Genomic DNA, 26130 nt, shown 5'->3' on the forward strand with positions numbered 1-26130 from the left:
ACTACACCTGACTGCAATTAACCTGTTTGTGTGTGTCTTCCCAGTGACCGCGCCCTATTTAGGGAGGGAGAGCAGAGAGCAGAGGATCTCTCCCAAACCAGACACCTGATGTGTGTGCGCGTGTGTCTGGCTGTGTGTGTGTGTTTAAGAGACCACTGAAAAGTGTAAAAATAAAACGATTGTTGAACCTGATCTCTGTCCTGCCGTCCTCTGTGCTCCACCCCTTCATAAGAACTGTTTCAATGACCTATTGACAATTGACTTAATGAGTTGCAATTTGGTCCTCCAGCTGTTCCTTTTCTGTACCTTTAACTTTTCCAGCCTCTTATTGCCCCTGTCCCAACTTTTTTGAGATGTGTTGCTGTCATGAAATTTCAAATGAGCCAATATCTCACTTTCGACATTTGATATGTTGTCTATGTTCTATTGTGAATACAATATCAGTTTTTGAGATTTGTAAATTATTGCATTCCGTTTTTATTTACAATTTGTACTTTGTCCCAACTTTTTTGGAATCGGGGTTGTAAAAAATATCCCAAACTTTGAATATCCCAGGGAGGACCATGAAATCTATGATAGCAAAATGAAAAGAACATGACCCCACTACAAACCTGACAAGAGAAGGCCACCCACCAAAACTCACAGACCAGGCAAGAAGCGCATTAATCAGAGATGCAACAAAGTTACCAAAGATAACACTGAAGGAGCTGCAAAGATCCACGGCAGAGATGGGAGTATCTGTCCATAGGACCACTTTAAGCTGTACACCCCACAGAGTGGGGCTTTATGGCCAGAAAAAAGCCATTTCTGCAGAAAACACATTTGGAGTTTGCCCAACAGCATGTGGCAGACTCCCCAAATACATGGAAGAAGATTCTCTGGTCAGATGAGACTAAAATGGAACTTTTTGTCCATCATGGGAAATGCCATGTGTGGCACAAACCCAACACCCTGAGAACACCATCTCTACAATGAAGCATGGTGGTGGCAGCATGGTAAGGACTGGTAAGGACTGAAGGAAAGATGGATGGCACTAAATGCAGGGCAATTCTGGAGGAAAACCTGTTTGAGTCAGCCAGAGGTTTCAGACTGGGATGAAGGTTCATGGTACAGCAGGACAATGACCCTAAACACACTGCTAAAGCTACACTGGAGTGGTTTAAAGGGAAACATTTAAATGTGTGGAATGGCCTAGTCAAAGCCCAGACCTAAATCTAATTGAGAATCTGTGGCATAACTTGAAGATTGCTGTACACCAACACAACCCATCTAACTTGAAGGAGTTGGAGCAGTTATACTTGGTCATTTATTTACTGTATTGAGGAAAATGATCCATTATTACATATCTGTGAGTGGCAAAAGTATGTGAACCTCTAGGATTAGAAGTCAATTTGAAGGTGAAATTAGAGTCTCGTGTTTTCAATAAATGGGATGACAATCAGGTTTGAATTAGCACCCTGTTTTATTTAAAGAACAGGGATCTATCAAAGTCTGATCTTGATAACATGTTTGTGGAAGTGTATCATGGCACAAACAAAGGAGATTTCTGAGGACCTCAGAAAAAGCATTGTTGATGCTCCTCAGGCTGGAAAAGGTTACAAAACCATCTCTGAAGAGTTTGGACTCCATCAATCCACAGTCAGACAGATTGTGTACAAATGGAGGAAATTCAAGACCATTGTTATCCTCCCCAGGAGTGGTCAACCAACAAAAATCACTCCATGAGCAAAGTGTGTTATAGTCAGCGAGGTCACAAAGGACCCCAGGGTAACTTCTAAGCAACTGAAGGCCTCTCTCACATTGGCTAACATTAATGTTCATGAGTCCACCATCAGGAGAACACTGAACAACAGTGGTGTGCATGGCAGGGGTGCAAGGAGAAAGCTACTGCTCTCCAAAAAAACATTGATGCTCATCTGCAGTTTGCTAAAGATCATGTGGACAAGCCAGAAGGCTATTGGAAAAATGTTTTGTGGATGGATGAGACCAAAATAGAACTTTCTGGTTTAAATGAGAAGCTTTATGTTTGGAGAAAGGAAAACTGCATTCCAACATAAAAACCTTATCCCATCTGTGAAACATGGTGTTGGTAATATGGTTTGGGCCTGTTTTGCTGCATTTGGGCCAGGACGGCTCACCATCATTGATGGAACAATGAATTCTGAATTATACCAGCGAATTCTAAAGGAAAATGTCAGAACATCTGTCCATGAACTGAATCTCAAGAAAAGGTGGGTCATGCAGCAAGACAATGACCATTAGCACACAAGTCGTTCTACCAAAGAATGGCTAAAGAAGAATAAAGTTAATGTTTTGGAATGGCCAAGTCAAAGTCCTGACCTTAATCCAATGGAAATGTTGTGGAAGGACCTGAAGCGAGCAGTTCATGTGAGGAAACCCACCAACATCCCAGAGTTGAAGCTGTTCTGTACAGAGGAATGGGCTAAAATTCCTCCAAGCCGGTGTGCAGGACTGATCAACAGTTACCGGAAATGTTTAGTTGCAGTTATTGCTGCACAAGGGGGTCACACCAGATACTGAAAGCAAAGGTTCACATACTTTTGCCACTCACATATATGTAATATTGGATCATTTTCCTCAATAAATAAATGACCAAGTATTATAATTTTGTCTCATTTATTTAACTGGGTTCTCTTTATCTACTTTTAGGGCTTGTGCGGGGTGGCATGGTGGTGTAGTGGTTAGCGCTGTCAGCAAGAAGGTCCGGGTTCGAGCCCCGTGGCCAGCGAGGGCCTTTCTGTGCAGAGTTTGCATGTTCTCCCCGTGTCCGTGTGGGTTTCCTCCGGGTGCTCCGGTTTCCCCCACAGTCCAAAGACATGCAGGTTAGGTTAACTGGTGACTCTAAATTGACCGTAGGTGTGAATGTGAGTGTGAATGGTTGTCTATGTCTCTGTGTCAGCCCTGTGATGACCTGGCGACTTGTCCACGGTGCACCCCCCCTTTCGCCCGTAGTCAGCTGGGATAGGCTCCAGCTTCCCTGCGACCCTGTAGAACAGGATAAAATGGCTAGAGATAATGAGATGAGGACTTGTGTGAAAATCTGATGATGTTTTAGGCAGCTGGGCCATAGAAGGTTCACGCTGCACGCTGCATGCTGCACACTACACGCTACACGCGTGTAAAGAAAAGTGGACAAACGTAGCATGACTTGCTCTGGGCCATAGAACGGCGTTCACGTTGCATGCTGCACACTTCACGCGTGAAGCGTGAAATGAACATGCACACTTTTTTCTAGGCGTGAAGATGGAAATTCCAGTCAATGCATGCGGTCACCGCCGCGCCAGCCAATCAGAACGGGTCTAGGGAGATAACTCTATGCTTTCAGGGGAAAACTTCAGAAAAAATATAATTGAACGGTATAATTGAAAAATAGTTCTTCATCGGGATTGTCAAGCAGATTATAGAATGTTCGGTGAAATTCACCACGGGTTTCTCTCAGAAGGAAGTGTTCTCGGCTCCAAATTCTGTTCCTTTTTCTCTTCCTCTGTCTCAGTAAAAGCAGAATGAGGCAATCGTCATCATCCGAAGAGTCCATATTGTTGGTTACTCAGTCAAAGTAGAACAGACGCAACACGTGAACATCCAAGCATGAAGTTTAATGGCCCAGGGTCCGGTTCTTCACGTGAACGTGTAGCGTGCAGCATGCAGCGTGCAGCGTGAACCTTCTATGGCCCAGCTGCCTTAGGTCATATTTATGCAGAAATATAGAAAATTCTTAAGGATTCACAAACTTTCAAGCACCACTGTATCTGTATAAATCAAAAATTACTATAACAGGCAAAATATGAAATCCCTGAAGGGGCATCTAGTCTCTCATCCCTATTAGGCCACATCATTGTGTCTACATCACACCTGATGTCTTCCCTTCTAATACACAGAGGGAAAAATCTTTTGGCATGCTGTACCCAGACCTGACAAGCCTCAGGTGTGACATTCCCACAGCCAACATCCATTGCCTCCAGTAATGACATTTAATAATGGGGCTGGCAATCATACACCTTCCATCTTCAAGCAGAGAAGAATTCCTCATTTGGGTTGAGGAATGGTGAATAACCTGACAGGAACACCATTATAATGTGTTGCTGGGTTTCAAACCAATCCCTCACACGGTTGGAGTGGTGAAAACTTCCATTGTCCATTGCCCAAATCACCACATGGCATGTTGGCCTTCACAATCCCCTTTTCATTCTCTGGAATGCGGGCATTGTAGAGCCTCTCCCTCTACCCCGCCCCTTCTGTGTCCTCTGTTTGCTCTTCTCCCTCTTGCCCTACCATGCGTCCGAACACCACTTCCTCTCACAAAGCCGAGTTCTTGTACTGTACCTGCATGAAACCTGCTTCCTGTTCCATTTTCATCACTATGCACCAGGTGAAACCTGGGCATCCATATAAGCTTGTGTGTAATTACTGCAGTGCCATGACATGCATCTGTGATACAATATTATTTGTTTCTTTTTATTTCAACTGATCCTGTTCAGAGAGCATGTGATTACATTTGTGATTACATTTGTTTTCAGTTGAAGAGCAATTTTACTCCTCCCACTGACAGTGTGTGACTGGCCTTGCTCTTTCATGCATATTTGAAGAAAGTTTAAATTGATTTGATTGAAAACACTCGTGCAATGCAGGACAGTATCAAGCTGAATGAGGTGAAAGTTGTCAGATGAGAAATGCATCGACACAGTGACAAAACATCAATAGTAATGAAATATGTGTGGACACAATGACAGGTTGTATAAACACAATGAGAAATGCTAATGTGTACGTACAAGGAAGTGCAGTTGTCAGTACGTTTACATGCACATCCAAATCGAGCTACTGTCAGTAATCCAGCTAAGGGTCCCAGCAGGGGTGCCAGAGAAATCCAATTCTACATGCACACAAGGAACTCGAGCTATTGTGTGAGGTACATTGTGCACCCGAGCCACAGGTGGCGCTACACGCCCCATCGTGTTGGTACACTTCCAGTTGTCGTCATGAAGAAGAGCTATTCAAGCGTATAAACAAAGTTATCAGTTCCGTGTTCACAAGAAGAACGAGCTGATGAGCATGAAGCTGAATGACCATGAACTCTGTCTCCTCATTGCTCCAGAAGTGCACGCTTCTGCTCGCCATTTTCTCTTCCTCCTGACCTCTTCTGCTGCTCGCTACTACTGCTGTTGTCATGCCGACCGAGGCTGTTGTGTTTCCCGCTTGTGGTCTCGTCACTCGTCACTTCCAGAAGGGGCAGTGCTGAAGTAAGTAGCTGGACTACGTAGCTCGATAGGGTTTACATGCACTAAGTAGCTCGGCAAAAATCGCATAATCTAGGTCGTGTAGCTCGATTACGAGAAATCAAGTTCGGTTCAATTTCAGCCTAGCTAAGGTGTTTCCATGCCATTTAGAACTTCGATTTCAGTCGAGCAACGGCAGAAATTTGATTTTCTCTATGTGCATGTAAACGCACTGATTGATTTCACATCTGCATTAAGAATGAGGTGAATGACGCTTCTGATGTGTGAATTGCATCAAAGTGATTGAGAAAAAAAACGTAAACACATCAGGAGTTTTAAAAGTTTCTATGACCAAAATTTGTGTACGTCTGAGTACATCTCAGAAAGATTGTGCAACATCGTTTAGTGATGTCATAGATCCCCTGAAAAGATAGAGGAATGAAACTTTAGTGTTTTCCAAGACAGGTTATTGTTATAAATTTAGTGGAAAGAGTTTTTGCGGCTGTTTGACTAAATGCACAATCAGTGACTAAATACACGGTGTCATGGTTAGCACTGTCGCCTCACAGCAAGAAGGTTCTGGGTTCAAGCCCAGTGGCCGACGGGAGCCTTTCTGTGTGGAGTTTGCATGTTCTCTCCGTGTCTGCGTGGGTTTCCTCCCACAGTCCAAAGATGTGCAGGTTAGGTTAATTGGTGGCTCTACAGTAAAATGACCATAGGTGTGAATATGAGTGTGAATGGTTGTTTGTCTCAATGTGTCAGCCCTGCACCGATCTGGCGACTTGTCCAGGGTGTACCCCACCTCTCGCCCATAGTCAACTGGGATAGACTCCAGCTTGCCCGTGACCCTGCACAGGATAAGCGGGTACGGATAATGGATGGATGTCTTAACTATCAATGGTTATTTTATCTGGATTACATCAGACAATTTGAAATGGTGTTTTGTTTTGCACTGGTGCTTTTATTGAAAGAAGAAAGAAAGAAAGCACAACTTTATTCATCACACACTTCTGAAATTCCTCTCTGCATTTAACCCATCTGAAGCAGTGAACACACACATGCGCGCACACACACGTGAGCAATGAGCACACACACATACCCAGAGCAGTGGACAGCCATGCTAACAGCGCCCGGGGAGCAGTTGGGAGTTAGGTGCCTCGCTCAAGGGCACCTCAGCCCAAGGCCGTCCCATATTAACCTAACTGCATGTCTTTGGACTGTGGGGGAAACCGGAGCACCCGGAGGAAACCCATGCAGACACGGGGAGAGCATGCAAACTTCACACAGAAAAGCCCCCGTCGGCCACTGGGCTCAAACCCAGGACCTTCTTGCTATGAGGCAACCGTGCTAACCACTACACCACTGTGCTGCCCGGTTATTATTTTTAATAGAATCATACCATGGACTCCTAGACATCAGTTTTGAATTTGAAGCAGAGAATAAATGCATTCCAAAACATTTTGTTTTCATCATCAATTTTTTTTCACTCACTTCACTAATCAGACCAGAGACGGTAAATGAAATCAAAGCTGTGAATACTCTTCATTTTCTTGATGAACTGCTTTAATGAACTAAAATATAGTTTCCTAACCAGGGGTTTGTGAATTCTTAAGGCCAATTTATGCTGACAACCCAGTCCTCGCAGACGGCGTCGCAGATAGCGTCTGCGTAGCCCCCCCACCTTCGCAGACGCTCTGCGCGCACCTCCCAAAAATTGTGACCACCGCAGAAGCCTCGCAGACAGCGTCGCAGACAAGAGGGCTCTGATTGGTCCACTCTACATCCGCTGTACACGCACTTCCGCTTCCCTACTTTCCCAGTTTGGTTTGTTTTCACGACCGCCATTTTTAAAAACACGAGCGAAAATGGAGCAGCACGAAGAGCGGTTGATTGAGGAAGTGAGGAAGTACGTACATCTATACGACTCCAGTTCTAGTCATTATAAGTAACCGGAGGATAAACGCTCCACTAACCACACCCACCAACTACTCCTAGCGATTTCGCGACTTCGCGCCCCCTTGCGTTGTGGCGGTGAATAACATTGCGCATGCCTATTACTCCCCGCTCAACGATAAATTACAACTGTCTGCAAAAAGCTATCTGCGAAAGCCTTGTCGCAAGAGCATGCAGAGGCCTTTAGGGGATCATGGTGCCATTGCAGGCAGTTAATAATATTGAAATAGAATACAAATGTTATGTTGAATTACTTTTAAAAGTTCAAGTTCAATTTTTAATGATAAATGTAAAAAAGTTTTGTATTTCACAAACTGAAAAGAGACATGCTCGAAGTAACAAGTTTTATGATTTTATTACAAAAGTTTCCCTTCACGTTAGGCCTAATTAACATCCCAAAGAGTACCCAAGACAAATAATTTAGGTAGAAAGAGTTCAGTTTAGCAGATATTCGGGAAACCCTGAGCTGCATCATTGATATAAATGCATGTGATTGGCTGCAACAGAGGATCTGATACAGAAGCTGTGATAGCTCATGTTTATTTTTAAAAAAACTCAAACTGAACTGATACTAGCCATTTTTTCTCAAAGGCTGATAAGTTCTGATACGGTATTTTTTGAGTACACAATTCGATTGATCCTTCTGAAATACTTTGGTCGGTCTGCACCCACATTGCATTCCACCAGTGATGACCCGTGGTGTAAGCTATCCAATTCCATCAGTTAAGGTGATTCAACTCAGCCATAGACGTTTAATAAGTGGGTTTTGTGGCAATTGATCAGACATTTGTACCAAATGGGTTTCTGTTAGCCACTATTTACCAATTTTTGCCTAGCAAAATGTATTAAAAGTCAATACAAACTTGCTGGTCAAAATGTCCAATAATTATGATCATATAAAATGTAGCATCCCTCGTTCCCAAAACAGGGCATTTGTGTTTTGACAGTGAATGAGCCTACAGGACTTAATTTCCCCCAATTGTCCTTATTTTCCCCCAATTCATCAGTTGCCATAGCCTATTCATGGTACATATCTATCTATCTTGGCATCTCACTGTAGTGATGTGGCCACTCTGACATCAGTTTCTCAGGAAGAATTACAGTAGTTGTTTCCTGTTGCCTTCTACTGGATTATTATAGAGGTTTTCTCTTCTCAACCATTCACACACATTCACACCTATGAGCAGCTTAGAGTAGCCGGTTAACCTAACCTCATGTCTCTGGACTGTAGGGGAAACCAGACCAGAGCACCCGGAGGAAACCCACACAGACACAGGGAGAATATGAAAACTCCACAAAGAAAGGCCCTTGTCAGCTGTGAGGTTCAAACCTGGAACCTGCTGTGAGGCGACAGTGCTAACCACTGCACCACCGTGCCACCATAGCGCACGTCTAGCTCATCTCATCTCATCTCATTATCTCTAGCCGCTTTATCCTTCTACAGGGTCGCAGGCAAGCTGGAGCCTATCCCAGCTGACTACGGGCGAAAGGCGGGGTACACCCTGGACAAGTCGCCAGGTCATCACAGGGCTGACACATAGACACAGACAACCATTCACACTCACATTCACACCTACGGTCAATTTAGAGTCACCAGTTAACCTAACCTGCATGTCTTTGGACTGTGGGGGAAACCGGAGCACCCGGAGAAAACCCACGCGGACACGGGGAGAACATGCAAACTCCACACAGAAAGGCCCTCGCCAGCCCCGGGGCTCGAACCCAGGACCTTCTTGCTGTGAGGCGACAGCGCTAACCACTACACCACCGTGCCGCCCGCACGTCTAGCTATGGAAAAATTATTTGCTTAATCATTACTGTTCATTAAATAGTCAAACTGAATTGAAGTCGTTGTCATTCTTTCATCAACCTAGGCGTACATTATATTTATATTTTCATTTGTAACAAAGACTGTTATTGAAATGTGACTGGTAAGTGCCAAATTTGTCAGGTAAAATAAATTCTGTCCGGACACCAGACCACCAAGAAAAATTCCGAGCAGAAACCCTGACTTGTACATGGTATCTTAGGTGTGTGTGTCTGTGTGTGTGTGTGTGTGTGTGTGTGTGGGGGGGGGGGGGGGTCCTTCAAGGTAACATTGTAGAAACTGTAATCACCCCATGGGGATTATGCCAGTCTGATCATAACTAAAGTCACAAAGGCATGAACGGTTCTGTTGAACCCAAGGTTCAGCACATCTAACACACACATCCAGCTTAAGGAACTGTAGCAGTCGTTCTTTGAATGCAATTGTTTGTGCTCCTTCAGTAAAGTGAAGAATGAAGACAAAAAGTACACTCAAAAAAAATAACTTGCAAATAACTTGCTCAGTGAACATAATAAAATTATGGAAAGTATTTCCACCCAAGTAAAATGCGTTAACTTAGCCAGAAACAATTTTGTTGAGTGACCTAAATGTCAACCGTGACATGTTAGACTTAGGTTCATGTAACAAACACCCATGTTGGTTTTTTTGAGTGTATTATCTAGTGTCTTAATCAAATCCACAACCAACGCATACCTCATCCACCCCAAGGACGTTTGTCTTGTGCCTGTAGCACACTGTGTGATGATAACACAGCAGACAGAAACAGTTGGACCAGATTTGCTCCTATTAAAATATGTGTACTGGAATCTGCTGTAGGATCCCATTGAAGCCGTGTATGAATGAAATTCTATCAGAGGTGCACCAATGGGCTTCAAAAGAGCTTTCCATGCAAGATGCAATGCCCACTGAAAATAGTTTGCGATAAACAATTGAACAGCATTATACTGCAGTGAGAAATTTGATATATTGATTCACTCAGTATTGGATTTCAACAAGTGATAATGTTGCATTTTAATGAGATTTTACAGGAAACTGTGCTTCCTATGGGGCGGCATGGTGGTGTAGTGGTTAGCACTGTCACCTCACAGCAAGAAGGTCCTGGGTTTGAGCCCAGTGGCCGACGGGGGCCTTTATGTGTGGCGTTTTTATGTTCTCCCCGTGTCTGAGTGGGTTTCCTCCGGGTGCTCCGGTTTCCCCCACAGTCCAAAGACATGCAGGTTAGGCTAATTGGTGGCTCTAAATTGACCGTAGGTGTGAATGGTTGTTTGTCTCTATTTGTCAGCCCTGTGATGGCCTGGCGACTTGTCCAGGGTGTACCCCTCCTTTCACCTATAGTCAGCTGAGATAGGCTCCAGCTTGTCTGCGACCCTGCACAGGATAGGCAGTTACAGATGATGGATGGATGGATGTGGTTCCCATATAGTCTTAAAGCAATCCACAGTGCTACAAATGATGTGTCTGTAAATCAGGTCTGAATAGTATGTAAGTATAATGTACAAACCCCATTTCCAGAAATGTTGGGATATTTTCCAAAATGCAATAAAAACAAAAATCTGTGATTTGTTAAATCATGTGAACCTTTATTAACTGACAAAAGGACAAAGAAAAGATTTTCAATACTTTTACTGACCAACTTAATTGTATTTTGTAAATAATTAAGAAGGTAGAATTTGATGCCTGCAACACACTCAAAAAAATTTGGGACAGAGGCAAAATAAGAGTGAAACGTTTATAGGATATTCAAGTAACACCATTTTGGAAGATTCCACTTTCAGCAGGTTAACTGGTAACAGGTGAAGGTAGTATGATTGGGTATAAAAGGAGCAGCACCAAAGGCTCAGTCTTTGCAAGTAAGGACAAGTCGTGGCTCACCCCTTTGTGCCAAAATTCGTAAGAGAATTTTTAGTCAATTTAAAAAGAACATTTCTCAATACAAGATTGCAGAGAATTTAGGTCTTTCAAAATCTAGAGTACATAATATTGTGCAAAGATTCAGGGAATTTGGAGACATCTCAGTGCATAACGGGCAAGGTCAGAAACCACTGTTGAATGTGTGTGACTGTCGAGTCCTCAGGTGGCACTGCCTGAGAAACCGTCATGCTCATGTGACAAATATAGCCACATGGGATCAGAAGTACTTCAGAAAACCATTGTTACTTAACACAGTACGCTGCTGCATCCAGAAATGCAACCTGAAACTGTATTACACAAGGAGGAAGCAATTCGTCGATCCTATGCAGAAACACCACCGATTTCTCTGGGCCCGAACTCATTTCAGATGGGCCAAAAGACAGTGGAAACATGTGCTGTGATCAGATGAGTCCACATTTCAGCTTGTTTTTGGGAAAACCAGACATCGAGTTCTCAGTGCCAAAGGTGAACATGACCATCCAGTTTGTTATCAGAGAAAGGAGCAAAAGTCAGCATCTATGATGGTATCTATGATGGGGGATACATCAGTGCTTACAGCATGGGTAAGTTGCATGTATGTGTGAAGGTACCATTGACACAGAGGCGTAAATTGGGATTTCTGAGAGACATATTTTGCCATAAAGGTGACGTCTCCTCCTGGGAAGTCCATGCTTATTTCAGCAGGACTGTGCCAGGCCTCATTCTGCACAGGCTACAGCAGAGTGGCTTCATAGACGGTGCGTGTGCTTGACTGACCTGCCAGTCCAGATCTGTCTCCTGTCGAGAATGCATGGTACATCGTGAAGAGGAGAACCACACAATGGTGATCATGGACTGCTGAGCAGCTGAAGTCTTGTATCAAGCAAGAATGAGCAAAAATTCCAGTTGCAAAACTGAAACAATTAGTCTCCTCAGATCCCATACAATAAAAGTGATATTAAAAGGAAAGGTGATGTAATACAATGGTAATAATGTCTCTCTCTGTCCCAACTTTTTTTTGAGTGTGTTTCAGGTATCATATTCTGACTTTGTTTATATGTACAAAATACAATTAAGTTGGTCAGTAAAACTACTGAAAAGCTTTTGTTTGTACTTTCTTTGTATTTTTGTCACTTAAATAAAGGTTCAACTCAATTAACAAATCACAGATTTTTGTTTTTATTGCATTTTGCAAAATATCCCCACTTTTCTGGAAATTGGGGTTTGTAAGTATCTCTAAGTGGAGCACAAGATGTACAATTGGGGAACTGATTGAAGTACAGAAATGCTGAAAACACTATTCTCATCAATTAGGAAAAGAATTTCAGTCAGTGGATACTGGTTTGTAGTAGAATGTGCAACCTAGATTAAAACGAAGGAAAAATGCAGCTCTTAAAATGGTCGAAGCATTATTTTTAACCTCACAAATATTTTCTTTATTAGTTACTCTGCAGCTCATCTAGTCTTCGCATTCATTCCAATTCCTTTTTCCATCCCAATTTTGCTCTGTGCCCGTTTTGTCAGTAAGAATCTATTTCATTCTTCCTAAGGCAATCTCTCAGAATATGAGCTGTGTGTGTGTGTGTGTGTGTGTGTGTGTGTGTGTGTGTGTGTGTGTGTGTGTGTGTGTGTGTGTGTGTTTGATTCTCATTCCGGCACATTACCTGTCTGCAGCAGTAATTGTCAGAGAGATGTGTCTGATTACAGATACATTTCAATAATCCATTTTCAGCCCCTGTGTGTATGTGTGTGGGGGTAGGGTGCCACTCAAAAATGAAGTTTCTAATTTTCATTGTCCCACCCCCTAAATGTGTTCATAATGTGAAAAGAAAAAATGTGACAAAGTGTGGATGTATTATAATAATATTTACTGGTAGCTCAACAGTTCCAAAGTTATACAATATGTGTAATTTTCCGAAAAATTCTGATATCATATAACGTTAAATTTAACATAAAAAACCAGAATACTGCAGAAATCATGAAAATCAAACAGTTATTAGCAGTTACTTCAAAAGGCAACAAATGATTTTTGAACACAAACAGATTAACACAAACAGTGACCAAAATGTCACAGTGTAAATGAGTTGTCCGCAATTTAGTTGTCAACAGCAGCTGCAGTGAGTGCAGTCAAGGTGGATTTGTTACTGTTTGGAAAGTCATGGCGGTGTTTCTCCACGACTTGCAACAAGAACTGTTTTTGTTCTTCTTGATTGGTCAGGACTCCATTGAACGCCTGAATCAAGGCCACCCCTCGCTCAGCTGCATCGCTGACGACTTTCAGACTTCTCACTTTCTGTTGGCCAACAGTGTAATCATTGCCACTGCTCCATGTATCTGGACTGTTCATGAGGAATTTCTGTGGTATGTTAAAGGCTGTGAAAAGCTGCTTGGTGTGTTGTGATACAAAGTCAAACAACTGCTTCTGAGGTGCTGTGGGGTTGAAGGCAATGCGTCGAGGATGATATGTTGTTTTCTTGTCAAGGGCTTTCACCATGGCTGACTTCACCTCAGCTGACACTGCAGAGTCAAAGAATGCTAAACCGACCAGGATTTCACTTAAGTACCACAAGTGTCCAGAGAATGATTTTATTGCAGCTTTAGCAACGGCTTCATGTTGTTTCTTGTAGCTCTCCAGCTCACGCAGCAGCTGCAAATCATTCTGCGGAGCAGATGATGCACATGTGCATGTGAACCAGGCTTTTAGGTAGACCTTTATCACAAATGTGTTGAATAAGAGTGTTAATACGCGCATGCAACAGCTACTGAATAGTTACTCTATGAAAACATTTCAGCCCATTGAGCTACCAAAAAATATGCATATATTTGTATGAAACTTGGAGTAATTACTATGCTTCATAAAAGGAACAAAATGAGAGGGTGGGACCTGGAAAACATTGAAAAAAATTTTTGGCCATTAGACTCAGTGGCACCCTAGTGTGGGGGTTGCCTGTATACAGGTGGCAGTGTTGCGCAATGTGCAGAGGGATCATACTGCATCTCTAATAAGCTAACAGCTTTAATCAATACTACACCTTTTATTAAGGTACATAACTGGAACTTGTGGACTAATTTTGAGGGCACATTTATATTGTTTGTGTTTTGGGTGAACCTAAATCTATCTGTACAATGCCTTTTCTCTCTCTCTCTCTCTCTCTCTCTCTCTCTCTCTCTCTCTCTCTCGCCCTCAGGTATGATCTGGTCAGAGTGTAAAGAAATTTGGTCTGATGGACCACGCGAGTACGTCATGCACCTCTGGAATGTTCTGGACTTCGGCATGCTGTCCATCTTTGTCGCATCCTTCACCGCTCGCTTCATGGCTTTCCTGAAGGCGTCTAAAGCACAACTTTACATAGATCTCCATGTGCCCAATCATGACATCAGCAATGCCTCACTGCCTGCCGACATCGCCTACTTCACATATGGTGAGGGCACCATGTTACATAAGATATTCAAATGACCTGTGGGGGAAAATATCTGCAAAATTGCTGTCATTTTTGAAAGTGGATTTTAAGGATGCAATTACACGATCATGAAGCATCAAGGGCATATTGAATGTTACGTTAATTTACTGACAGCAGTTCAAATATTGTACTGTAAACATGTACAGTATACTGTCTATTTCATAATTACACTGAGTTACTGTTTCACCAGGTGACCAAGTATATGGAAATGTTATTCCCAAGTCTAATGTGGCTTATACTAATCAAATATACCATGTACTGAGAGGTTCCAGTTGAAATTATGGATTCTCTTCGGTGACTGGCACAGGACTATTCTGTGAGGGACACAGCCATGAAGAAAATAGTACTATACCAGTCACTGAAGAGAAGCCATAATTACCAGTGCATCTCAGTGCATGGTATATTTGATTGATATCCTTCATCAAAAAAATCCAAATTAAATTGTTAAGATTGAATCTTGGCTTAAACTCACTGGAGGCAAACATGTTTGTTGTTTACGTCAGCACAACCTTCAACCTGCGCATGTGCAGTGTACCATACTATCGCTTGCTTCACCAGGCATGATCATGATACGTAGATATACACACACAGAAATGCTCACTCACACTGTGACTCAAGTCGGCTGTACAGCTTGAAATTATGACATCAGTTCATGGCATATCCAGGATATACCATGACTGACTCACACCATATCCATTGTTTTATTATTTTTGATGTCATGAGATACATTGCTTAATCAATGGTGGTACTATTTTATATCACATGAGCCATCCTTGGCCAATCCCTATATAGGAATATTTTGATGAGGGATATACTATAGAAAAATTAGGAAAAGATTTTGAGGGCACAACTTTGGGTTGTTCTTTGTGTCTCTCCCCATTCCTCTCATTGTGTATGGAGGCAGTAAGCTCACTGGTCTAATTCTTAGCAAGTTTCAATTATTCCAGGCATTTGAATTTTTTTTTTATTATTATAGTCCAGATTGGCAATTTTTTTTCCCTTACCTGACTTGTGCTCCCACATTTCCAGTACAGAATATATCCAAATTACAAGTTTTCAAATGATTTCCTGATTACAATTCTAATTTATTAATAAATTACACCTTTAACTGTTAATAATTATATTTAAACAGCAAGAAAAGTTAGTTGCTGTTATCATTTCCATTTTGGCAGCTGTGAACAATCTTTCTTCACTTGACTCTTTTTTTCTCTCAAAGTTAATACAAAAAAATGCAGCTTGTCATGTTACTGAGACCCATGTCAGAATAATTACTGACTGTTACAAAACAATGAAGACTAGTTTCATGAATGCTAAATAAACCTCTCTTTTTAAATAGTTTTTTTAATATATATTTGTAATCCTTTCATTATTAGCCTTAGCATAACGTGGAGCGTCACAGTGAATTAGTTGTTACTGAGTGATAACTTACCAAATCAGAAAAAGTTGGGAGGGTATGTTGAAATTAAAACTGAAAACAATGATGTGTAAATAATATTTGACCTGTATCACATTTAAAACAATACAACAGCACATTATTTGATGTTTTACCTTATGAATTGTATTGTTGTTGTTGTTGTTGTTTTAAAATAAAGATTTAATTCAATTTTGATTCTTGCAACACATTTCAAAAATGTTGGGATGGTAAAGCATTTACTACTTTGTAAGCTTTCCATTCCTTCTCACAACACTTAAAAGATGTTTAGGGACTGAAGACACCAAATGATGAAGCGTTTCAGTGTTATTTTGTCCCATTCTTCCTGTAAACAGGTTTGAAGGTGTGCAACAGTACAGGGTCGTTGTTGTCATATTTTTCATTTCAAAATTCTCCACACATTCTCTATTGGGGACAGAAGGGACAGGCACCCTCTTCTTCCTCAGCCATGCCTTTGTAATTTGTGCAGAATATGGTTTTGCATTGTCTTGTTAAAATATCCCTGGAAAAGATGTCGTCTTGAAGGCAGCATACAGTACTAGTCAAAAGTTTGGACACATCTTCTAATTCAGTGATGCTTCTTTATTTTTATTAAATAAAAGACACTTCATGTCTTAAAGTAACGATGGATGTCGTTTCTCTTTACTTACTTGAGCGGTTCTTTACATAATATGGATTGCTACAGTTGTGGAATAGGGCTATTTACTGTATTTTTATTATTTACTATTTGCTGTTTGATCTCAAACGCATTAAGAGGGCAAGAAATTGCACTAATTAACTTTTGACGAGGCACCTGTTAATTGAAAAGCATTCCAGGTGACTACGTCATGAAGCTGGTTAAGAAAATGCCAATGGTGTGCAAAGCGTCATCAAAGTAAACAGTGGCTACTCTGAAGAATCTGAAATATGAAACATATTTTGTTTTGTTTTTTAACACTTTTTTGTTTACCACATAATAATAGATATATGTTCCATATGTTATTTCATAATGTTGATTTCTTCATTATTGTTCTACGTACAATGTAGAAAATAGTCAAACTGCAGAAAGCCTATGAATGAGTAGGGGTGTCCAAACTTTTGACTGGTACTGTATATTGCTCCAAAATGTATGTTTCTGCATTAATGCTGCCATCACAGAAGCATAAGCTACCTTTGCCAAGGACACTGACACAGCCCCATACCATAACAGACCTTGGCTTTTGGACTTGTTGCTGGTAACAGTCTGGAAGGTCCATTTTATCTTTGGTCTGGAGCAGCTGGCATCCATTTCTTACAAAAAAAGACCTAGAATACTGATTCATCTGACCACAGTACACGTTTCCACTGGGTAATGGTCAATCCCAGATGCCTCCGAGCCCAGAGAAGTTGATGGCACTTCTGGATACGGTTAACATAAGGCTTCCTTTTTGCACAGTAAAGTTTTAACTGACATTTGGATGTAACTCTATATTGTAGAGCTTGACAATGGTTTGCCAAAGTAATCCTGAGCCCATGTGGTTACATCAGCTATAGATGAATGACGGTTCTTGATGCAGCACCATGTGAGAGATCAGAGATCAAAGGGGTTCAGCTTAGGCTTGTGCCCTTGCCCTTTACACATCGAAATTCCTCCAGATTCCTTGAATCATTTACTGATATTATGCACCGTATAGGGTGAAATATCCAAATCCCTTCATAACTTTCTTTGAAGAACATTGTGTTTAAACATTTCAATAATTTTCTCACACATTTGTTGAGAAACTGGAGATCCTTAGCTCATCTTTTCTTCTCAAAGACTAGGCCTTTCCTGGATACTGATTTTGTACCAAATCATGATTACAATCACCTGTTGACATTACCTGTTTCAAATCACATCATTATTTAATTATGTCATTCGTAGGCCTAAATTGCTCTCATCCCAATATTTTTGGAATATGTTACAGGCCTGAAATGCAGGAATGGATGTATATTAACAAATGAAATGAAGTTGACCAGACAAAACATGAAATATCTTGGGTTCATACTGTCTGCAATGAAATACAAGTCAAAGTAAATTTAGAAATCACTGCTTTCTTGTTTTATTCGCATTTTCTATCAGGTCCCAACTTTTTTCTGATTTGGAGTTGTATTAAATTGAACATATTGATATTTAAAAAAATCTGTGGTTTGCTTTACAGCCGACACTCCAGTCAGAACTGCTGTTATAGAAAATTAATCAACACCTTCTGAACAATCAGATTCAAGAATTCAGCACCACTGTGATATAACTAGGGAGTTTGTACTCGGGGGGTTCAAATGCCTACTGATTTTGGTTTAAATGGCTTTGAGGCATTTCCTAGAGGGAAGTAAAATACTTTCAGTTACATGGCAGAAGTTTAAAAAAAATTCTTGTTCTCCAGGGTTCACTTCATTTCTTGAGCTTGCTCTGGAAATACTATGCAATGTATTGTGCATTATGCATTAGATTGATGTTATCATGTTCATTTAGAACAACATTTAGCATTTTAGGTTAAACCCAGGAACTAAAGTATAAGATCATCATCTTTACAGGATTAAATATTCAACAAATAATACTCTTTCCTCAGTTGTTGTTATTGTTTATGCCTGTGACTGTGATCATTATAAATCCTTTGTATAACCTACTATGAGATCCAGCTCATGCCATTGCTCAGGACTTTTACCCCTAACATATAACACCAGTATAGTGTACATGAATTGTGAATTGCCAGACTTTGTGCCCAAGACAAATTTCTCTCTTGAAGAGACAATAAAGGCTCTTACTTACTTATGACAGGTGTCACACCACTGCACTGTTTGTTTTTCTTCCTCCTATGTGAGCTGTTATCAATGCTGCTATCTACTGGTGTAAACTGGTAATAACATACATGACTGCGTTACTGAAGAATTATCAGAAAGACAACTTGAAATAAAAACAGTATGGTGGCTCAAGGCTTTAGGCTATTGCTTGGAAGATCGTGAGTTCAAATCCCAGCTGCCACGCTTGGGTCCTTGAGCAAGAACCTTCAATCTTGTCTGGGTGTGTGAGCATCTTTGCTGAAAGTCTGTCTTTAATCTGGCTGATCTACCGTATGTCTTTAACACTTGGTGTGCTATCTCAGAGTTTTAAAGCGAAATATTGGTAGAGTTTAACACTAATTTCAAATAAGATGGTAACATTGAAGATAGTCTTAAAGCCAAATACAGAGATATACCAGCCATCTGCTCTGCCATATGGACTGAATTGAATAGCTGAAAGGATAAGAGACTTGAGAATAAAATTTGTACAGATAATAATGTCAGATGTATGTGACTGATGTGGATGCGAATGAATATGACTGATAGATATGCATTTTCTTCCTTCTCTTTCTCTCTCTCTCCCTCTCTCAGCCAGGAATAAGTGGAGACCATCTGACCCTCAGATCATCTCAGAGGGTTTGTATGCAATCGCAGTGGTCCTGAGTTTCTCACGCATCGCCTACATCCTTCCAGCCAATGAGAGCTTCGGGCCACTGCAGATCTCGCTGGGGCGTACAGTTAAAGATATCTTCAAATTCATGGTCATCTTCATCATGGTCTTTGTTGCCTTTATGATTGGCATGTTCAACCTGTACTCATACTACTTAGGAGCCAAGTACAACCCTGCCTTTACAACGTAAGCATGTTATTTCATTAACCATGCCTTAACAATCTCACACACACACACACACACACACACACACACACCCTTCCTCATGGTTAAAGTGACACAGGTCGATGTATTAAAAATATGAATAGTACCCTGTGGAGCTAGAATAACTGTTAGGTACTTGAATCACACGTTGTATTGCCTGCTGTCTCATGCCTGTGAAGGAGAATGAGCTGGAAAAACACAGCGCGCTAATGTTTACACTTGGGTACGGAAACAGCCAAAGTTTATCCTCGTTATAATATTATAATGAGCGAGGTCACAACAAACATGGCGGAACCGGCGGCCTCCGACACAGCAGCGAGCGTTCGAGAGACTTCAGACGTGTTTAGATTTGGAATACTTCAATTCTAACCTGTAGTTGATGTTTCTGAAAGTGCAAACTCTTTTGTCACTCATCTGTCCAGCAGCATCTTGGCAAAGTTGGCATCAGATGCCGCATTTGTTTTTGCCTTTTCGGCCATCCATCAGGAAAGCTGGCCAGCAATATTTACTCGGCTTGTCTGCCATGTTTATTCTCTTTCTTTTCTGGTGCATTTTGCCTCTGACAATGTCTGATACTTCCTTAAAATCGTTGTTTTTTGTCTGACCCAAGCATAACCTCACATGACTTTTCCGAACTGGCTGCCAAGCGGTTTCTAAACAGATTAACACGTGGTTAGGACGCCCCAAATTAGGAAATAAAATGAATGGAAACAAGATGATGCATACCAGCTATGGGGATGGATATCAGTTCAAACAATTCAGAAAGGGGAGTGGATTAAATGATTCCTGAACCAGCATATTGACCTGTGTCACTTCAAATTTGAAGGTCATCTCTAGATGTAACTCATGCTCTGACATTTGATTGCCCTGCGTTTGACATTTTAGAGTCTAAATGGCAGCAAACCTGTGTTTTAGAAGCTACTGAAAAGAGGCTTAAAATTAATCTGATTTCATTATTGAAGCCCAGCTCCCTCCCTTTTACTCTCTCTGTCTCTCTGTCTTGCTCTGTTTCTCTTTTCTCTACCCCACTCTATACTCTCTCCTTCATGGTTGTCATCTCTTATTGAGCAGAACTGCTCTGTATTGCTCTATGTATTAATGATGTTCTTTCTGCAGATAGTATGTGTGAAAACCCAAGGGAGTTGCCTGATTATAATCTTTATCAAATTGCTCTGAAACAAGACTCCGTTTGATGTGTACCTCAGCCATATGATTTTAATTTCAAATGAAATGAAAAGCAGAACATTTCAGTGCTAGACATATGGATATATGGGCTGGACAGGTGTTTATATAACCAGCTTATTGGTTCTGTTTCAGAATATTTGTCTTTCACAGAAAGAGAATACTAGTGCATCTCAAATAATTACAGTATTGTGAAAAAGTTCAATAAATCCCATCAGTTATTTAAGAAAGTGAAAATTTAATATATTCTGGACTCATTACACATACACTAATATGTTTCAAGCATTTCTCTATTTTAATTTTGATAATTATGGCCTACAGTGCAGATAAGTAAAAAAAATCATAAAATATTAGAATATTTCCTTTTGACTTTGAGTAAAACAGTATAAATACTGTGTATTCCTCGGTCTAATTCAGTACACACAACCACAATCATGGGGAAGACTGCTGACTTGACTATTGTCCAGAAGATGATCATCGACACCCTTCACAAGGAGAGTGAGCCACAGAAGGTCATTGCTGAAAAGGCTGGCTGGAAAAGGTGCACAAGCAACAGGGATGACCGCAGCCTTGAGAGGTTTGTCAAGAAAAGTCGATTCAGGAACTTGGGAGAGCTTCATAAGGAGTGGACTGAGGCTGGGGTCAGTGCATCAAGAGCCACCACTCACAGACGTCTTCAGGAAAGGGGCTACAACTGTCACATTCCTAATATCAAGCCACTACTGAACCAGAGACAACATCAGAAGCATCTTACCTGGGCTAAGGAGAGAAAGAACTGGACTGTTGCTCAGTGGTCCAAAGTCCTCTTTTCAGATGAAAGTAAATTTTGCATTTCATTTGGAAATCAAGGTCCTAGAGTCTGGAGGAAGAGTGGAGAGGCACAGAATCCAACGTGTTTGCAGAAACTTCACATTGGACTTCAGTCTATGATAATTTGGGGTGCCATGTTATCTGCTGGTGTTGGTCCACTGTGTTTTATCAAGTCCAAAGTCAATGCAGCCATCTACCAGGAGATTTTAGAGCAGTTCATGCTTCTATCTGCTGACAAGCTTTATGGAGATGCTGATTTCCTTTTCCAGCAGGACTTAGCGCCTACCCACAGTGCCAAAACTACGACCAAATGGTTTGCTGACCATGATATTATTGTGCTTGATTGGCCGGCCAACTCACCTGACCTGAACCCCAGAGACAATCTATGAGGTGTTGTCAAGAGGAAGATGAGAAACACCCGATCCAAAAATACAGATGAACTGAAGGTTGCTATCAAAGCAACCTGGGCTTCAATAACACCTCAGCAGTGTCACAAGCTGATTGCCTCCATGCCACACCGCAATGGTGCAGTAATTCATGGTAAAGGAGCCCCAACCAAGTATTGAGTGTATAAATTAACATACTTTTCAGAAGTTGGACATTTCTGTATTGTAAATACTTTTTTTGATTGATCTTAGGAAATATTTTTAATAATTTGAGATACTAGATTTCTGATTTTCATGAGCTATAAGCCATAATCATCAAAATTAAAACCAAAAAAGGCTTGAAATATTTCACTTTACATATAATGACTATAGAATATATGAAAGTTTACCTTTTTTTAATTAAGCTACAAAAAAAAAAACTTTTTCACAATATTCAAATTGTATAACATGTAGGTACAAGGCAAATGCATGTAGCATATAAGATGAATGTGGACTATTACAGTTGTCATTTACATTAAAAAATGGGGTTCCTCAGGAATCCTTAGGACAGTTAGGGGTTCAGGATAAAGCCATTCCTGAAAAAGAAGGAATTGGATGATGAATATGTCTAATATCGGACATAATAGTGCTAGTCTTATTATTCTCTCACCAGCCACTTTATTAGGAACACCAGATTAATACAGGATAAGACCTCATTTTGCCAATAGAACAGCCTCCGTTCTTTGTGGCAAGTATTCCACAAGGGATTGGAAACAATTCTTTTGAAATTCTGGTTCATGTTGACATTATTGCTGCAGGATTGTCTTCCTTTCTACCACATCCCACAACTACAAAATTTCATTCTTAAGGTCTTTACATATAGTGTGATGTGAATAAATGATGTGAAAGTGCAAAGAAAATCGTTGCCGAATTTAACTCAGCATTAATATTCACATTAAATGCAACATTCCACAAAAATAATTATTTGATTATGCAGTAGACAAGTGATGATGAGCTGGTGCTTGGTCTTTTACAAAAAGGGGGAAAAGAACATTTTGGCTACATAGAATAGAATAGAATAGAATAGAAGCTTTATTTGTCATTGCATAAAATACCTGGTATCAAATACAATGAAATTAGAATTGCAACTCTTGATCAGTGCTTCAAGACTAACAGGTAGTAAAAAAATAATAAATATGTAAACAGACAGGACTCCATACACGCTCACACACACCCTCTTTCCAACTCCAAGGACAGCCCCACCTCTCCCACTCAAACAAACACTCCCACCCCAAGCCTATACACTACACCCCTCACACAAAACACTACTCCCTCCTTCCCTCCCAGACAAAACAAGACACTCCCCAGCACCAAAAGTATAGCATCATGACAAAACATAGCAGCACTAGACTGTAAAGTGCCTCGTGATAAAGTGCAAGTGCTCAAAGTCAATGTCCAGAGGTACGGTTAATCATGGCGAACGAAGGGGGTTGGGCTGGTGGGTGGCTAATGTCTGCAGGGGGATATTGCTCTTGTTAAGTGAACATATGGCCCAGGGGAAAAAGCTGTTGGACAGTCTTGTAGTGCGGGCGTTTATGGACCTGAACCGCCTGCCGGAGGGAAGCAGGTTGAACAGGTGGTGGGCTGGGTGGGCAGAGTCTTTGAGAATGGACCTGGACCTGGAGAGGCAGTGGGCGTTGGCAAGCTCTTCCAGGGAGGGCAGAGGGCAGCCTATGGTCTTTTGGGCTATGCTAATGACCCTCTGCAGAGCCTTTCTGTCCATTGCCGAGCATCCCGCATACCAAGCTGTGATGCTGTAGGTGAGAATGCTTTCGATGATTGACCAGTAGAAGGACACCAGCAGCCTCTGTTCCAGATGGTTTTTCTTGAGAATTCTCAGGAAGTGCAGTCGCTGCTGGGCCTTCTTGGTTATTGCCTTAGTGTTGGTGGACCAAGTGAGATCTTCGGAGATGTGCACCCCTAGGAATTTAAATGATGGCACCCTTTCAACACAGTCACCGTTAAGGTTTAGTGGGGCATGGACAGTGCGTTTGCGTCTGAAGTCTATGATGATTTCCTTGGTTTTTATTGTATTGAGAAGTAAGTTGTTTGATGAGCACCAGGTTGCGAGTGACTGCACCTTTGCTCTGTATGCCGTCTCATCGCCCCCTGAAATGAGACCGACCACTGTGGTGTCGTCTGCAAATTTTATGATAAGGTTGGAGGGGTGGGTGGGGGTACAGTCTGATGTGTAGAGAGTGTACAGAAGTGGGCTCAACACACAGCCTTGGGGGAAGCCAGTGCTGAGTGTGAGCGGAGGGGAAAGATGCTGTCTGAGTCTCACCTGTTGTGGCCTATTGGAGAGGAAGTCTTTAATCCAAGCGCAGATGGAGGGGGGGAGGCGAAGGTCCAGGAGTTTTTTTATCAGAATGTCTGGGCTTATTGTGTTGAAGGCTGAGCTGAAATCTATGAAGAGTAGTCTTGCATAGTTACCAGGGTGGTCAAGATGGCTCAGCATTGCATGGAGAGTGGTGGCGATGGCGTCCTCAGTGGAACGGTTTGCCCTGTAGGCGAACTGGTGGGGGTCGAAGGATGGAGGGAGGTAGCCCTTGATGTGCTGGGCAACCATCTTTACCAGGCACTTCATTGCCACAGATGTTAATGCCACTGGCCTAAAGTCATTCAGGTTTTTGCTGGCGGACATTTTTGGAACTGGAATGATAGTGTCAGAGTTCCAGCAGGATGGGACAATTGCTCAGGACAGGGAGGTGTTGAAGATCTTGGTGAAGACTCCTGCGAGTTGGTCTGCGCACGCTTTAAGTACCTTGCCTGGTACTCCGTCAGGTCCAGCTACTTTCCGTGGATTAACCTCCCTCAACACCCTCCTCACCTGATGTTCCTGGAGGATTAGCGGGGTGTTGGTGAAGACTTGGGGGGGGTGCTGATTGACCATTAGCCTCGAACCGGGCAAAGAAGTTATTTAACTCCTCTGCCATTGAAGCATCGTCAGAGGGGGGTGTGATGTCGTGGCCCTTGTACAGTAGTTGGTGATGCATTGCAGTTCGTGCCACACTTGACGTGGGTTCTTCTCTGTGATGTATCCCTCTATTTTCCTTTTGTATTCCGCCTTAGCAGCCCTGATGCCCTTCTTCAGGCTAGCTCTGGATGTGCTGTACAGTTCTCTGTCTCCTGACCTGAATGCTGCATTACGGTCCCTGATGAGGTGCCGTACTTCACTCGTCATCCAGGGTTTTTGGTTGGGGAATATCCTGACGCGCTTAGTGATGGTAACCATTTCAGTACAGTAAACAATGTATGATAGCACAGTCACTATAAATTCCTCCAAAACCTGGCTTTCAAACAGGTTCCAGTCCGTGGTGGCAAAGCAGTCTTGAAGCTGGGAGAGGGCATCCTCGGGCAAGGTTTTGATCACCCTGGTGGCCGGCTTACTTTTCCTGATGTGGGGAGTATAGGCGGGTATGAGTTGCAGCGAAAGGTGGTCAGACTGGCCAATGTGAGGGTGTGGCTCTGTTTCATATGCATGCTTAATATTACAGTAAACACGATCAAGGGTGTTGTTTTCTCTGGTGGCACATTGCACGTATTGGGTGAATTTAGGGAGAACAGTTTTCAGGCATGCCTGATTAAAATCCCCAGCTATTATGTGTACCCCATCTGGATGGGCCTGCTGTTGTTTGCTAATGCATCCATGGAGATAGCTTAGGGCCAAGTCCATGTTGGCATCTGGAGGGATATACACAGCCATGATGGAGACAACAGTTAGCTCCCTAGGTAAGTAAAAAGGGCGGCAGATGACAGTTAATGCCTCGAGATCGGGGGAACAGTATTTGTGAGTGGCATGGCTTTGTGAACACCAGTCATTATTGATGTACACACATAGACCACCTCCTCTTTTCTTACCAGAGTCACTGTTTCTGTCTTTCCGGTGAATGACGCGGCCTGCTAGCTGCACAGCGTTGTCAGGTATAGCAGGATGTAGCCAGGTCTCAGTCAGTATCAACACACAGCAGTCCCGGACAAAGGTGTCGGTTGCTATCCGTAGCTCCAGGTCATCCATTTTCTGCACGACAGATCTTACGTTTGCCAGGAAGACGCTGGGGAGCGGTGGTTTGTGAGGATCCTTCTTAAGCCTCTTTATCAGGCCGGCTCGACATCCCTGCTTCTGTTTCCTGTCCCGTCTCCGTCGCCACTGCCTGTGGGAGCCGACAACAATCCATGGAGATCCCGGTGTCCTCAATATTTTGGGCGGTATGTTGTTGGCTTGTTGGAAATAGTCCGTGACAGGAATGCTGTTTTGAAAACTGA

The 26130-nt window shown here is 42.0% G+C and overlaps 1 protein-coding gene across 1 annotated transcript in view; it reads left to right on the forward strand.

The window, feature by feature from the left end:
• The window catches only part of trpc7b (transient receptor potential cation channel, subfamily C, member 7b), a 248983-nt gene that overhangs the window by 120356 nt on the left and 102497 nt on the right, over positions 1-26130 (forward strand). Inside the window, exons 5-6 of the mRNA XM_060903621.1 lie at positions 14094-14327; positions 19165-19429. Of these exons, the coding sequence (XP_060759604.1) occupies positions 14094-14327; positions 19165-19429 (499 nt within the window). The remainder of the gene's footprint in view (positions 1-14093; positions 14328-19164; positions 19430-26130) is intronic.

Source organism: Neoarius graeffei, chromosome 2 (genome assembly GCF_027579695.1).
Source record: "Neoarius graeffei isolate fNeoGra1 chromosome 2, fNeoGra1.pri, whole genome shotgun sequence".
NCBI lineage: Eukaryota > Metazoa > Chordata > Actinopteri > Siluriformes > Ariidae > Neoarius > Neoarius graeffei.